Source organism: Osmerus eperlanus, chromosome 19, assembly GCF_963692335.1.
Source record: "Osmerus eperlanus chromosome 19, fOsmEpe2.1, whole genome shotgun sequence".
Lineage (NCBI taxonomy): Eukaryota > Metazoa > Chordata > Actinopteri > Osmeriformes > Osmeridae > Osmerus > Osmerus eperlanus.
In genome coordinates this window covers 718,041-734,948 of record NC_085036.1, presented here as the reverse complement: position 1 = coordinate 734,948, position 16,908 = coordinate 718,041, and the positions used below count along the sequence as shown (strand labels likewise).

Here is a 16,908-nt window from a genome sequence, read left to right as displayed (position 1 = left end):
TATGCACTTACAAAATATAATATATTGACTCCTTCAGTATGTTGTTGTAATTTCTTTATTTGTTACCGTGATTACTCATATCCTCCGGCCCCTGACTTTGCCTCAGTTTCAAGAACCGGCCCCAGCTCCAAACTAATTGAAGAGCCCTGCTTTAGCCAAATAATTAGCCTACATTTTGCTGAGAGATTGAAGAGCTAGACAACAAATGTTCTAATGAATCACCGACTAAAGTCATCTTCTGACATTGCCTTTGCTCCATGTTAAAAGCTACAAAATGATGGACTGGCAAAAGCTTTATAACTATAAATCTACTCTAAAATGTACTTAAAAGTATGGCGACGACGTTGGCAACTTATCCAGTAGTAAATGTCAAACGACAAGTATGTCAAAGTAGTAGAACCGTGATCCCAAGCTAGCATCGACATTGCTGTGTTTACACCGGCAGACGCTTTGCAAACCACTTCCGGCGGAAATGAAATGCATTTGTGTAGAGTTATGGCGGCCCCCTGGGATTTGGCGCGTAAACTTGTCTATAGTATGGCTTCAAAATGTACTATTAGTAGGCTAACAAGTAACACTAGCAGGTAGTAGCATTGCTACGAGTATTATGCTAGGTTGCTAGGTAACGGAAGCTAATTAAAGCTACCTAGCTGCCGTTTTGGAAAAATACCTGGTGGAAGCGTCGGAAATATTTAGAACTCACGCATCTAAAGGTTAAAACGAATAAACTTATCCAAAAACAGATGTCATGTACAAATTGGAAAAATTAGTGACATAATACTTTTATAGACGCCATTGCTGTGCATGCCATGACCGACTGTGATTAAAACGTGATCAGCCACGCTAGCTCCACAGTCTTTGAAAATTCCGGGCTAAATAAACTATTTTGGGACAAGGTTTTTTAACAGTTCTGAACGTTTATTTTCACTGATTCTTTTGTGGGTGATTTGTGAGACGCTAAACTTTGATAACATGTCGGCCTATGCATTTTCAGTATTTCAACATAACTTTCTGGAGGGTTTAACCTCTACTGTACTGTAGCTAGCGAAATCCTAACGTAAACAATGTGAATTTGATAGCACATAAACAGGCTAAATAGCCTAAATTTCAAACATATACGTAATAGCATGCCCCATCCAATTTCTGAAAATATGTTTATATATTTAAAACTATTTCTGTAAAGAAACTCGCCTTTGAAGTAGCTAATTTCCAGTTGAAATCCAATGCGTACAAGACGGTGTTGAACCCCTGCAAAATCTCTTCTGAAACCCCAGTTTCAGCCATGAGTTGAAATGGGCATGCGCAAAGTTGTTGCTCAGGGGCAGACTGAGGGGCAGGTTTGCTAAGGAAGAATTGTAATATTCTGTGATGACTTGTCTTTGGAAATGAAAGTCTTAGTCGCTTACCGGTCCGTGTACTTTGCGGCCAATGTATTTTCGTTTTGAAATAAGAAAACCAAAATCGTGAAACAAGCTGTTTCCCGACTACCATTTAGAAATAGGAAATTAGCTGAGCAGGTAGAATCTAATAATATATCTGAGTCTGATGCCTGTGACCGAGTAGAACAAGTCATAGAGAGCTTGGCTGCATACTCTGCCGTCACAGATTTACACATTAATAGTAGCTCTGCCACTGTTTTAGTCATTGTTTGACATCAAGTTGCTCAGTCTGTGATGCGTCCTCTAAAGACCCGGTAATTTAATCAATTAATCAATTGGGAGTCAGGTGGCTGAGCGGTTAGGGAGTCGGGCTAGTAATCTAAAGGTTACCAGTTCGATTCCCGGCTCTGCAAAATGACGTTGTGTCCTTGGGCAAGGCACTTCACCCTACTTGCCTCGGGGGAATGTCCCTGTACCACTGTAAGTCGCTCTGGATAAGAGCGTCTGCTAAATGACTAAATGTAAATGTAAATTTCCCGGCACATTTGCAATGTAATGCAATGCAGATGTGCACACCGCCCCCTACCGAACAAGATCGGTAGCTCGGTCAGCAGGGAGCTGAAGAAGAGCGGCTACTGACGTCACTCTGCCGCTCAGAATGCTTTTTTGTTCATTTTGCATTTCTGCAAATGCATTTGAATTTGAATTGTGGTCACGATTTTGCAGCCACGTTCTTAAAATGAAAATGCATTTCTGGAAATGCATTTGAATTGTGGTCACGATTTTGCAGCCACGTTCTTAAAATGAAAATGCATTTCTGGAAATGCATTTGAATTTGAATTGTGGTCACGATTTTGCAGCCACGTTCTTAAAATGAAAATGCATTTCTGGAAATGCATTTGAATTTGAATTGTGGTCACGATTTTGCAGCCATGTTCTTGTAAATGAAAATGCATTTCTGGAAATGCATTTGAATTTGAATTGTGGTCACGATTTTGCAGCCACGTTCTTAAAATGAAAATGCATTTCTGGAAATGCATTTTAATTTTCAAATTTTACATTTCAAATTGAATTTTGGTATCTATTTGCTGGGGCATGTTTTGAAAATTAAATCTCAAATGTCTATTTCTTTTTCATTTTAATTAAGTGAAAGATTAAGCACTCTTGAAGAAAATTAAAATGCAAATAGGATGATTGATTACTAATTTAATTTATGAGTCAAATAATGCAGCCACATTCTTAAAATGCAAATGCATTTCTGGAAATGCATTTGCGTTAGAATTTTGGTAACGATTTGCTTCCATATTTGGTCACATTTAACAATTTTGTATTACAAAAATTATTGGAGCACAAATTTGCATTGTGTGTCATACAGCTTTGGTGTGCTATACAAAGAATGTTTGCTTAATCATGTTACACATCACACATTGATTGCTTTTGTACATGTTTATAGTAAAGAATGAAAGACTAAATTATATTCCAAATTCAGTCTTTTATTTATTAAAGCTATGTTTCTGCATATGAGAAAATTGATGACCAATGACATGCTGGGGCTGAGCTGCACATGAATTACATGCATTGTCTACATTTATACGTGCTGGGTGCAACATTAAATATTGTGTGTGATTGAAATTCATGTAGACTATGGTTACATTGCAAAAGTGTCAGAACTGAGAGCAGTCCAGTGTGATCTCTCCATCTCTGGATAAACCACTATATTGCACTCGAGATCCGTTGTCCTGCAACCAAAGAGCGACTTAACCGCAACTTAACCCATGGTACCAAAATTAATGTATCCAGCCGACCAAGGTACAACGTCACGGCAACGTTGTCCACGGGACCAAAAAATAAGGTAACCAGCCGACCAAGGTACGACGTCGCGGCAACGTTGTCCACGGGTCTAAAAATAAGGTAACCAGCCGACCAAGGTACAACGTCGCGGCAACGTTGTCCATGGGACCAAAAAATAACGTAACCAGCCGACCAAGGTACAACGTCGTGGCAACGTTGCCCACGGGTCTAAAAATAGCGTAACCAGCCGTCCAAGGTACAACGTCGCAGCAACGTTGTCCAGGGGACCAAAAAATTACGTAACCAGCCGACCAAGGTACGACGTCGTGGCAACGTGGGACCAACTGGCAACATTCCCTTTATAACGTTGCTACAACGTTGCCATGACATTGCCAGAAGGTAACGTCGCGGGTTACCAACTGAGCACTTACTGGCAACGTTGCCGCAACGTCATGTGTTAGCTGGGTAATTACTCAAACGTTACCTTGTCATCCCGCAGTAACTGTAATCTGTTATATAATACCATTATTTCAAAGTGAAAAACATGTTAACACCTCACTAACATGTTACCTCGCAAGATCTATAACATAAAACAACTGCAGTGATTGGGTAAAAAAAATTTTTATTATATGCACTGGAAGACTTCCATGAAATCTTAAAAGAAAATCCTACATAATGCAAAAATGCACATGGGCATGCAAGAATAAAGCATTTTGTAAAATATGTCTGAATGAAACATTCTTTGTTTGGCACAATGATGAAACCTAGCATTTAAACAAAAATTCTGTATTTTGGAATGAAACATTCAACAAACTGTGATGAGAAACTGAGTCAAACATTATGGCTAAATAAGTAATAAGTAAGTACATGGCTAACCCTAACCCAAATCAACGTATAGGCCTACTCAATCTATAATGAGTCTAGAATTGGCCACTACTGCGAAATACAACAGCAACTCAATTCCAAAGGGATGAAAATGATGAAGGAAGAAAGGACAAATGGCAGGACTGTAAAATAACTTGCTAGATAACCCAATTCAGAGAACAGGAACGTGGCCCAAAAAGCTAGCTACAGTTGTTGCTAGCTGTAAAGCCAGGCTAGCTGTCGGCTAGCTTGTAAAAAGTCCCACTCATACAAACTGTATTGCAATCGAAATTTGCACTAATTATACAATTCGAAATTCGCACTAATTCTACTATTCGAAATTCGCACTAATTCTACTATTCGAAATTCGCACTAATTCTACTATTCGAAATTCGCACTAATTCTACAATTCGAAATTCTAGTGAAATTCACCTAGTCGTTATCTAAGAGATTATGTTAGCCAAATACTGGATATTTACCATCCATAAAAATGTGACAAATGATTACGCGCTCCAAACTCACTCATTGACATTGCACCAGAGTATAGGTTTAGGGAAAACATGACATGGATTTCAAACAAATATGTTTCGGTAAGCCAAGTCGACTGGATTTGGAAAATGGACCGGCCGGGATTTGATATTTTCTTAGCTGCAGAAAGACGTAATAGCAGTCACATCGAAATTGCCCGCATAATCATACAGTATGATCAAATATTGGGGAGGACTTGTCCCATAATCATACAGTATCAGTATGATCAAATATCGGGGGGACGGGGGACGGGGGACGGGACGTGTTATAACGTTAATATTCATAAACTGGTTTCCATAAAGAACTCATTTGAGGCACAAGCTTCTGAAATGTTATGACCATGTTAAGAGTAAAAAGAACACAATTGTTCACTTTTTAGACATTATTTTTGTGATTAGTAATTCATTGCTTATTCTTTCTTAATTGGTCATAGTTCACAAGTAGTTCTCAATGAGGATATATTTATTTAGTAATAATCAAATACCTACCAAGGAATTACCTTTGTCGTAAATTAGCTATTACTTACTGCTTGGTTAATCTTAGTTCCATATTAGTTATTAGTATTAAATTCGGTGTTAATGTAGAACTAGCTATTACTTCCTGCATAGCTACTTGTTAACAACGGACCATTATTCTAAAGTGTTACCCACGTTTTCCTTCTATTAGTCATCATGAAACGAGGAAGGGACATTGCAGCCTTTTTTGCCCCAGTAAATAAAAATGTTATAGAAACATATCAAGGTATTGAGGGAGCTGGAAGAGGGAGAGCCAGAGCCGTTTGTATGATTTTAATGTAAAGCTAAATTCAAGTATTTAATGTTTAAATATCATTTGTTTACGTTTTTTAATGTGCCCCTCTGATTAAACACTGGCCCCCCCTTGGCCCACCCAGTAAAATTTGTCTAGAACCGCCACTGAAGCAAATACTGGATCGATTAAAAAAATTACTAAACGTTTGTACTCATAAACCTGCATATTCTTAATAGACATTTGGATTCGGAATAGCAGTTACTTGAGATTTGTCTTTCTGTCCTTTACAAACCTAGCAAAGACAACCGACGGGCCGAGACGGACGCCCTGGCGGGCCAGATCCGGCCCGCAGGCGGTATGTTTGACACCCCTGTGTAAAGCAACACTCATCATCATTATAATAGTAACATATTTATATTGCGCTCTAGCTTGCCTCACTGCGCCACTTTTCATAGACATGAATGGGGACGCCATCTTTGAAGAGAAAATAAGCTGTGTCTACTAAATATAAGTCTATGTTCCAGGCGCTTCGCAGCCAGTGTGTCCCAGGCGTAATAAGAAAATAATTATCACCGTGGACTTTGCCTGTGGCGTTTCTGCAGCTTTCTTGTCGTTTTAGGTAGCTAGTGCTCCCTTACAAAAAATAATTAAAAGTATTAATTAAGTAATAAAAAAAAAAAGTGAACTAAAAGTGTACTATTCATATTTTAGTATACTTATAGTATACTAAAATATGAAAAGTATACTATTAAGTTTACTCCTTGAAGTACTCACATTAATTGAAAGTGCATTTAAAAGTATTGGAAAGTATACTTTCCAATACTTTCTCGGGCGTCAGGTGGCTGAGCGGTGAGGGAAGCGGGCTAGTAATCTGTAGGTTGCCAGTTCGATTCCCGGCCGTGCAAAATGACGTTGTGTCCTTGGGCAAGGCACTTCACCCTACTTGCCTCGGGGAGAATGTCCCTGTACTTACTGTAAGTCGCTCTGGATAAGAGCGTCTGCTAAATGACTAAATGTAAATGTAAATACTTTGAGGCTGTTTAGGAAGTATACTTCATGAACCGAAAGTGCACTACACAGGCTACTTTACAGTATTCAAAAGTAAACCTTGAAATACACTAAGTGTACTTTAAAGTGTACTAAGTGACCTAAAAAGTGGGCCAATTCAGTTTACTTAGTACAAAAATAGTATATAAATAATTACACTGCTAGTATACTTTAAGTAACATGATAATAGTATACTTTTTATACTAAGTATACTTACAAAATAAACTTGAAGTATACTTCTTTTTTGTAAGGGCTAGCTATCTCCCAGAAGCGAGCTGCTAAACTAATGTTCTACAGTGTGGGTTTGTGACTTTAGTGACATTAGTGACGTTTCTGACTGTGGCTAGCTATTTAGCCACCGTTAGTTTAACTTTTCTCCACCAAAAATTATGCCTAAACCGTCAAACGGAACATTCGCATAGATACAAGCAACGCAATCCGGACCAAGACCAAGATTTTGACACCGACATTGTCTAGTGCAATAATTCATGTTTTTTTAGGGGTGCCAAAGGCAAGAACACTTAATAAAGAAAGGGTATTTATTTTGTGTTAAATGGACAGTTCAGTAGTTTGAACTCAGAGTTTCGTCATATGCACTCAGGCATCAATTTGGAATATATCCGAGTTTAGCCTGAAATTTAAAGATGAAAGGAGACGACTTCAAATAAAATCAGGAAATTAGATGATGTTTATCCCGTTTCCGTTCAGTCTGGGGACTGGCTTTAACTGGCTTTACACTGCTGCCAGGGACATGGGACTCAGCTTTGAGATGTAGTGTACACTTGCATGTTGCGTTGCTTAAAAAGATGCTCTGTGTGGTGCCACTTTCCGATCTTTACCAACTCGGAGGGGACACTCTCTCGGTGTGGACAAAGTCTATTTCCATCTTTGAAACAGGAAATTAAGATCTGTCAAAAGGTTACCCAGTGGCAGACCCTCTTAAGCTTTCAGCTATAGAAACAGGAGAGGAGAAAGAGGACTGTTGGTTTTCTTAGTTTATTTAAGACATGCTAAGGAAATATCAGACATAATGGATTTTAAGTGCAAAGACCACAACATATTGACTGGCTTTGCTGTACATTATCCCATATCCCATTATCCCAGCTGTACATTTAGTCATTTAGCAGACGCTCTTATCCAGAGCGACAGGGGGAGTCAGGTGGCTGAGCGGTTAGGGAAACGGGCTAGTAATCAGAAGGTTGCCGGTTCGATTCCCCAGCAGTGAAAAATGACGTTGCGTCCTTGGGCAAGGCACTTCACCCTACTTGCCTCGGGGGGAATGTCCCTGTACTCACTGTAAGTCGCTCTGGATAACAGCGTCTGCTAAATGACTAAATGTAAATGTACATACCCCCAAAACTACAGTGTGTTTGCCTGTGTGTGATGTACAGATATCTCTTTCTCTCACACACACGTTTCCACCCTGTTTCTCCCATCAGCAGTGCGCAGAGCGGCAGAACTCCCCAGTGATGTCACCTAACTCCTCCCCTGTGAGCCAGCGGAAGAAGACCCACGGCGAGGGATTGAGTATCCAACACCTCAGCCTGCCCCCAGTTCCTCCGCGCCTCGATCTCATCCAGAAGGGCGTCATCCGCTCCCCCTCCCCCAGCCCTACTGCCTCCCCCAAGGTGTGTGGTGGGTGCGAGGTCGGAACTTTGGTCCGACGACTCATAGTTGGATACTTCTGAAGTACAGTGGGAGTTCTTTTTCCAAGCCTAGTTGTATTACTGTCAACAAAAACGGGTGACACCAACTTTTAAACCGTGTCTCTCGTTTTCTCAAAGGGCTTGTTTCTGTCTCAGCAGCAGATTGCCCTAGACACAAGCCCAGAAAGGATTTCATAGCAAGATGTGGGGGAAAGTTTAGCTGCAACATGTAACGAAACATCTCTCTCTTCTCCCCCCTCAGTCTTCTCCAGGGATGGCCCGGAAGCAGGACAAGCCTCTGCCCGCCCCTCCCCCCCCGCAGAGGGACCCCCCGCCCCCTCCGCCCCCTGAGCGCCCCCCCCCTATCCCGCCGGACGGACGTCTGTCCTGGCTCCCGCACCACCTCCCCTCCTCCTCCTCCCCCTCCATCACAGGTCTGCCCTCCGACCCCCAGCTGCCCCACGACTCCTGGTGTCCCAGAGACAGCCTCCTGGCTGACCCTCACAGGGGCGGGGCCGAGCCCCAGCTGGCCCGCCCGGCCCCTTCACACCTCAATGGAAAACCCCTCAGCTGCCACTCGATGGAGGCTGGTGGTGGGAGGCCACACACCAGGACGGACAGCCTCGCTGACAGCAGGGTTAGTGAGGGTTAGGGTTATGGTCTAGCACAGTGGTCTTCACTTTTTTTCATGAGAGCCACAATGATAGGACAAAGTCAATAGGAGAGCCACTTTTACTGCAAAGTATCAAAAGTTACATCCAGTCATAAATAGCATGGTATCATTCTTTACCATTTAACCAGTCAAATTTGTAACAGACTTAACAGACAAATTTTGTGACAAAAAAGCAGGATCACCTTAATGCTGGGATGAGCGGATGCATGCATTTCCTTTACTTTCTTCATGTTGTATTCGTATCTTATATACAGACTGACTCAATTTTCAGTTCGTATATAACACTATATATATAAGCTGGAAATAATCGTAGCTAAGCTAGCGTTGTTGTTATAATGTGCATATGAAGTGCCAGGTTGAGCTGGTCTCTGAGCCCTCCCTAGCCCTACAGCGCCTCACAACATTCCGATGTAAATCCGTGGTGAAAATGGAACTGCAGCGTGCTCTCATAAAGAGCCATTGGGCCAGATTTATGGCTGCCCCACCTATTTTCACGTTAAGTCAAATGACCGTATTATTTACTGCCATGCGAGCCACAAATGAAAGCTTGGCGAGCCGCAGGAGGCTCGTGAGCCGCACAATGAGGAACACTGGTCTAGCACAATTTGAGGTGCACTTGTTTAGGCTGTGTAGAGGCTTTTGTAGGAGTGTTCTCTGGACTGAATGGAGCTTGGGAGAGTAAATCAAGTGGACCCAAGTTATAGTCCAACAAAAGACAACCAATTCCACCGGTCTGTATTCACATGAATGCAAGAATGCATGTTCAGTCAGATCGTGTTGAGTGTAGTCGCCGGAGGACGTTCTCCGTTCAGCATCAGTAGTACTCATTACATGAGTCCTCTACTACAGTGCACCTAGAAAATGCTTTTCAGTGTAAAAATACAAAATAAACCTGTAACTTAGCAACACCAGGCGAATTCACACTATTGTTGGCGGAGAGTTTTGGCATTCTGCTCTGTTTCAGTCTGGTCATTCGCTGCAGTGAGGACTAGAAGAGTGACTGTTGTGGACTGGGTGCGTACGTTGATGAAAGCATTTTCCTGACCCCTATGACAGGAGTCTTGTTGTGACTTTGGTAAAGCTAGCAGAATTACTGTAGATTACTGTAATTTTTCCACTTTTTATACATTAATGGGTGCCAATTTAAAAGAAAACACAGAATAAACAAGTGGAGAAAAATCACACCTTCCATACAGGTGTACTGCATGATCACAGAAGTAGTTAATATCCTATCATGCTCTGTGACATGTACAAGGCGTGTGAAATGTAGATCAAGCTGGCCTTGATTTTGAATCAAGATGGCAAGAAGGAGAGATGAAACATGCTGAGTGCGGATGCTTCCATGCAGGTAGAAGCCCAAACCCTGCATGACTGAATGAGTACAGTATAGAAGTGAATGAGGGTCTGTGATTGGGTGACAGGAGCTTCATCCACAGACTGCTCAACAGGGGCGGAACCAGATGTTGTATTCGGGGCTCGTCCCCAACCTAGGACCTAGTCAAGTTTTGATGTGAGTTTAGATTGGAACTTCCACAGGTAATGCGAGTGAATTTTCTTTGCATTGCTTTGAGCGCAAAAATGTTTTTTGAACTTAATGTAATATAAATATTGTGTTTGACACATATATTTGCCAAAAATTACAACCCAAATTTTAACCTTAAAGATTTGGGGCTTTTGAGAAAGCATTCAGGGCTAAAGCCCCCCCCCCACCCACCCATTGTATATGGATAAAATAGGAGTGGACACAGAAAATATCCACTACCAAACTACATAACTTTATCTTCCATATAGTAAACTCAAGTTGGACTGCAGCCTAAATAAAATAAGATAGGCTGCAGGCTTATCTGTGTGTGTGCGCCGCCTCAATGTGCTCAGTAATTATGGATTATTTTTGCTTTGGGATTAACCCTAATCTCTACCATGGAAAACATCTGCCTGTCACGTTCCCTCACACCACAGCTAAAACTGGTTTCTGCGCTTTGGAAAATTACAATTTCTGCCCAGGACGATAACGGTTTGGTTAAAAATAATGGTTGGGCAAGTCAGTCATTCGTTACGGCAGTCTCATTTGATTTGATTCAGTGTCCTGATCAGTAAAGCCTAAAGTTAGTATTAATCTTGCTTAACTAAGTTGCAGATTGAAAAAGTGTTATATTCTAATAACTGTGTGTGTGTGTGTGTTCACAGCCCTACACAAATGGCCTCCAGGTCTCCGACGAATATGATGTCCCTCCTCTCAGGCATTCTACTCCCCCACCCGCCCTCGCCAATAGCCACAAGTGAGTCTCTACTACACAAACACACACACTCATACACGCGCACACACATATATATATACACACACACATATACATACTCGCAGCCAAACACCTAGCCACAACCAATAGAGTCTGTACTACTACACGAGACCCACAGGAAGACAGGAATGCCCCTCGACCAGAGCCCCTCTCCCATCAGAGCAGTCCTGCGTCAGAAGGCTGCCTACACACCGACTTGTTATGACAAGGATGCGCCTTGTCCAAACTGAAATACCCCAGCCTTGTTTGGACACGTGTGGTCATGACGTCACACCACACAGCTCTGGAGGGGCTCTACACACACACAGGCACAACTTTTTATTTACCCACGCACAGGAAGTGTCCAAACAGGAAGCAGGATATGACGGGCCATCCTGCAGGCCACATCGAAAGCTGTTAGTTTGTAGTTGCCCTTAAGGCTAGCGTCTGCCACACACACACACCAGGACTACATTTGAAACTTTTGAGTTGGATACTCCTCCAGGATGGGAGTGTTTGCCAGATATTCCAGCATCGACCATGCCATACATCATCCTTCCATATGAATGATGTAGAATCGACATGTAGATGTTTAATATTGATAACATCCACTCGGCTTCCTCCTAGGAAGGCAGGAAATCTATCCCCCCACACACACACACACACATGTCCATGATATAGTTGTCTACACACGGCCTTGCCCCGATACGGATGCCTCGGGGGCGAGAATGGCTCTGAATGGACACTGCTCTGTGCTTCTGAAACCCTTTTATCCGCCTAGAGAGATTAGATTAGGAGCGTCCAGCATCGTCCAGCGTCTGATGTGTACCGCAAGCAGTCGATAGTGGAAGGGAGGGAGAGAGGGAGACAGGGAGGGAAGGTAGAGAGGGAGGGAGGGAGTGAGAGAAAGAGAAAAGGGAGGGGAGGGGGAGGGAGGGAGTGAGGGAGGAGGGAGCAGGCGGGAGGAGACAAGGGGTGAGGTCCCCACAACATGCTTTCTTCCACCCCCCCCCTTCCTTCACATCTGCTCCCTGCCTAGACCAAACTGGTCTGTCCAGAGTACACTGGCTCCTTTGTGATCGGGGCCACACGCATATACACACACATTCAGATACGAATGCTTTGATGCACATGTTGAGACAGTTTTTGCCTGACCTGTTGTCCTGTCTTCTTTTCTCTCTTTAACATAGAGAGCTTTATTAGTACCCGGGTGAGGAATTACACCACAGTATGAGGAAAACCATGGGTGTTTTTATGTAAAAAATACAAACTATTTTAGGACTATTTAGACATGACAAGTTACATTGTGACAAGTAATGTAGAATATTATTTGGATCTGCCCTCTAGTGGACATTCTGGGTATTCTTCTCTCTCAGACTTTAGCAGAAGGTTTAATTATTAATTATTTTTATAAATAAGTATTATTTCATTATTATGAGATAGTGGCGAGAGATTCATTTGATAATTTGAGTACGCAGTTGTTAAGTGGATAATATGTGAAATCTGAGGACGTTATGCCCATTGTTTGACTACAAACAGTTCCTGATGTATATTTCAATGTTGACTAAACTTTGTAGTGTAACCCTTCTCCCTCCTCCCTCCCTTCCCCTTCCCCTCTCCATCTACCTCCCCCCCTCCCTTTCCCTCCCCCATTCCTTCCCAGACACCTCAACCCTTTCATCTACCCTGGCCTGGATAGGCAGAGAGGGCCGGGCGAGCGTTCTGAGGATGAGTATCCCATCCCTTCGTCCAGCCTGTGCCTGGCCCAGCCTCCTGTCTGCATATCCGTCCGCATTCCCAGCAGGTACGCCCAGCCACCTTCAACTTTGATCCTAACCCTAAAGCACACAATCCATCATACATAGGATGTAGAAAGCATGATCTGACAGATAAACAGAATAGATAGCGTGTGTGTGATGTCATCAAACTGCAATGAACAATTATGTCCTCATCCTTTTTGGGATTGCAGTCATTTCTACACTGAGCTTTATATTCTGTTTGGCAGGTTCATGGAACACAACTAAACTCCACATAAAAATAAGTGTCTCTTCAGGTGTTTCTTTAATTACAATTAAATACGTATTTTTCTGAAATCACACCTTTTGAAGTCTGAAAGCATCAGATAAACTATGAAATATTGAGTGGGACCGTCCCTGTGAGACTCTTTTAAATGCCCCTCACATAGCAAAAGTACAAATCTCTCCTCCTGTTTGTTATTTTGGTCATTTCCATTCAGTAATGTTTTTGTCCTCAGGAATCTGGAGACCAGCTCTCCAGAGCCCTCGTCAGAGGAGAGGAAACCCAAGCCCCCTGAGCATGGTAAGGCTGAACGCTTAGCTCTCATCTCAGCCAACCCTGGGATTCATACCCCCGCAGTACTGTACCCTACTGATCACATGTAAATCACCAGCCATGCAGTACTGTACCCTACTGATCACATGTAAACCACCAGCCACGCAGTACTGTACCCTACTGATCACGTGTAAACCACCAGCCACGCAGTACTGTACCCTACTGATCACATGTAAACCTCTAACACTTCACCACACAATTGTATGTGATCAGGGAGCCCTCTGCCACTCCCCCTTTTCCCGGTCGCTGTACCCTTCCCATGTTCCTCAGGTGCTCATTTTGAGCAGGGCCCGTCTCAATCAGGAGCACCCCACCCCGCCCTCTCCTGCCCCTTCCACAACCGGACGCCCTCAGACTACGACATCCTGCTCCCTCCTCAAGGTACAGTAGCAATCACCTGACCCTCACGTTTTACCCTGCCTCGATTCATCTGCCTTGTTCCCCTTGCCTCCATTCCCCGGTCTGAGGCCTGTCTTCCGAAGGCGGAGCTGCTGATCACCTTGGTCGAACCCCAGGTGTACAGTGCATCTGGAAAGTATTCACAGCGCTTCACTTTTTCCACATGTTACGTTACAGCCGTAATCCCAAAACATTTCAGACCATTTTCAGATCTTTGAGAGATGTTCAATTGGGTTCAAGTCTGTGCTCTGGCTGGGCCACTCAAGGACATTTAGGACAGAGCAGAACAGAGTTGTCCTGAAGCCACTCCTTTGTTATCTTGGCTGTGTGCTTAGGGTCGTTGTCCTGTTGGAAGATGAACCTTCTCCCCAGTCTGAGGTCCAGAGCACTCTGCAACAGGTTTTCATCAACAATGTCTGCATTCATCTTTCCCTCAATCCTGACTATTCTCCCAGTTCCTGCTGCTGAAAAACATCCCCACAGCATGATGCTGCCACCACCATGCTTCACTGTATGGATGGTATTGGCCAGGTGATTAGCAGTGCCTGGTTTCCTTCAGACATGACGCTTGGCATTCAGGCCAAAGAGTTCAATCTTTGAAGAAATCTAGGAAGAGTCCTGGTGGTTCCAAACTTCTTCCATTTACAGATGATGGAGGCCACTGATGGGGACCTTCAATGCTGCAGACATTTTTCTGTACCATTCCCCAGATCTGTGTGTGACAGAACGCAATGCGACTGTCACGTAAAGTGGTGGTTCTCTGTCGGATCATAGAGGTGCACTAACCAGTTTCAAAATGTTTAGCGTTGTCCTTCCCTGTTACCTTGTCTTCAGGGGAATGTACGAGTAAACCAGGATGCAGGGGGGAAAAGCTTTTCTTTGTTTATTTCGCACTCTGGAGGGGAAAGCGATCATTGGTGCCCATCGTGTTTTAAAGAACTATGTATGAACTGGTTTTATGGCATTGTTTGATTACGACATGAATGTATGTGTGAAATGTGTCATGCCAATATGTTGTTACATTGGGGAAACCGTGCAAGACAATGGATTTTGACGCACGTCCATTCGTCAATGGAAGTACTGTTTTGCCTTCGTCCATTCTTAAAATCGGACCCAAACCAACCGCTCGGGCACACTCCTATACACTGTGCCTCAATACAATCCTGTCTCGGAGGTCTACAGATAATTCCTTGGACTTCATGGCTTGGTTTGTGCTCTGACATGCACTGTCAACTGTGGGACCTTATATAGACAGGAGTGTGCCTTTCCAAAGCATGTCCAATCAACTGAATTTACCACAGGTGGACTGCAATCAAGTTGTAGAAACATCTCAAGGATGATCAGTGGAAACAGGATGCACCTGAGCTCAGTTTTGAGTGTAATGGCAAAGGCTGTGAATACTTATGTACATGTGATTTTGTATTTTAAATAGATTTGCAAAAAAGTATTTGTTCACGTTATCATTATGTGTATTTGGTATTGTGTGTAGAATGTTGCGGAAAAAAGGAATTGAATCCATTTTGGAATACGGCTGTAACATAACAACATGAGGAAAAAGTGAAGCGCTTTGAATACTTTCCGGATGCACTGTACGTAAACATGTATTGTATATATGTATATTTCGATCCCCAAGATTTTGTTATTCAGGGGTGTTTGGGAATTTATCTTGCTACCTGCATCCCACATTCCAATGTAAGCCAAGTGAAGCACATTGTACGATTTAGGTGAGAGGGAGAATGCTGCATCACTTCCATTCCACATCAACATAGTGTCCAGATTTTGACTTCAGTATATACATTTTTCACGAGACACTGCAAAAACATTTTAATTTAAAATAATAAAATTAAAAATATAGCTGCAAGCAGCGTTGCGGGTTCCTCCGCAAAATATTATAAACATGTACACTGTTGAAGATGGAGAGTTGGACAACTGTTGAGATTGTATGAGTAGAAAGGGCAGAGTATGAGCTTTGGGACAAAGGTTAAGAAACGGTTGACATTTCAAGGTAAAATTGCATAAAATTGCGCATGGTACATCAGAATGATGTCACCTTGAAGCCAATAAGGTTTGAAAAACCATCATATAAAATTATATTTGATTTATTGACACAAAGATATTGAGGCAATGTGGACACGTACATAAATACACCCCTTTCAGACATTTTGTATTGCATTTCTTATTCCATTTCACCCTATATAAAGACATCTGCCCGCACACTATCCCCATCCATGCTGTTTCCCTCTCCCAACGCAGGTCATGCCAAAGCATAAATGCTGCAGCAGCCACATGAGGTTCAAAAATTACCTCCCACAATCAATACTTATCATCCGCAACATTGTTTTCATACTTTCTATAAGATGGCTTGAAAACCACGGATATTCACTTTCTTCTTGAGTAGATCTCAAGAATAGCCTCATAGGCAATTGGCTAGGGTACAACCCACATCCAGCTCCTTGCGCATGTAGCCTCTGATAGTAAAATGGCCGACTCTCTGTTCCCATTAAACTACACGACATGCACAATCAGGGTGACCAACAAGATTATATTAACTAACAAACAATAACATTACAAACATCTAACTGAACGAACACAACAACTGAAATCCCTCGCATGGCCGTTGTAACCGAACTATTTTCCACAAGTCTGCGTTTTTGGACATGCCGCACTGCATGCTGGGTACTCAAGAGCGCTGACAGCTGATTATCTAGCTGTGCTCCGACTGCGTGATATGACGAGATGCTAGTGACGCGCTAAGGTCTCTGAGTCTCCTGAATTAACAAGTTCTGCTCGATTAGCAAGCTATTTTTACTAATGTTTTGTTAGCTATTGAATGGTAATGCAAGCTAGCTAAAAACAATGTTAGTTAGCTTGGCTAAACTGGTTTTCATAGCAACAGAAATCAACAAATCAGATCAGTCTTACTTTATTCAGAAAGGGGGGATCTGTATTTTTTACTCTACTCTTAACGCATGACTGTTTAACTTAATGTCTGCACCTCTCTGTCACCAACTGTCTCTGGAGTGGAGGGTGGGGGCTTCATATCCAACAAATTACACCCCTGAACTTTTAAAACAGATCAAATGGCCTACTACAATTGTAAATATCCTATGGTTTCTTCTCCAATTGGGCCTCAATACAATGTCATCTAATATTTTCTGCCCATTCTGCACAGTTTTGGGGACTTTCCACACCAGCACCCTTTG

At 42.6% G+C, this 16,908-nt stretch overlaps 1 protein-coding gene across 7 annotated transcripts in view; it reads left to right on the top strand.

Moving 5' to 3' along the window:
* cblb (Cbl proto-oncogene B, E3 ubiquitin protein ligase) overlaps positions 1-16,908 on the top strand; it is an 88,397-nt gene that overhangs the window by 64,874 nt on the left and 6,615 nt on the right. For 4 of the 7 annotated variants that reach the window (XM_062485506.1, XM_062485505.1, XM_062485504.1 and 1 more), the window contains 6 exons: positions 7,799-7,987; positions 8,268-8,642; positions 10,866-10,957; positions 12,618-12,758; positions 13,209-13,273; positions 13,520-13,687. In XM_062485506.1, coding sequence (XP_062341490.1) covers positions 7,799-7,987; positions 8,268-8,642; positions 10,866-10,957; positions 12,618-12,758; positions 13,209-13,273; positions 13,520-13,687 — 1,030 coding nt within the window. The remainder of the gene's footprint in view (positions 1-7,798; positions 7,988-8,267; positions 8,643-10,865; positions 10,958-12,617; positions 12,759-13,208; positions 13,274-13,519; positions 13,688-16,908) is intronic. The other 3 variants (XM_062485508.1, XM_062485509.1, XM_062485510.1) reach the window with 2 other exon arrangements.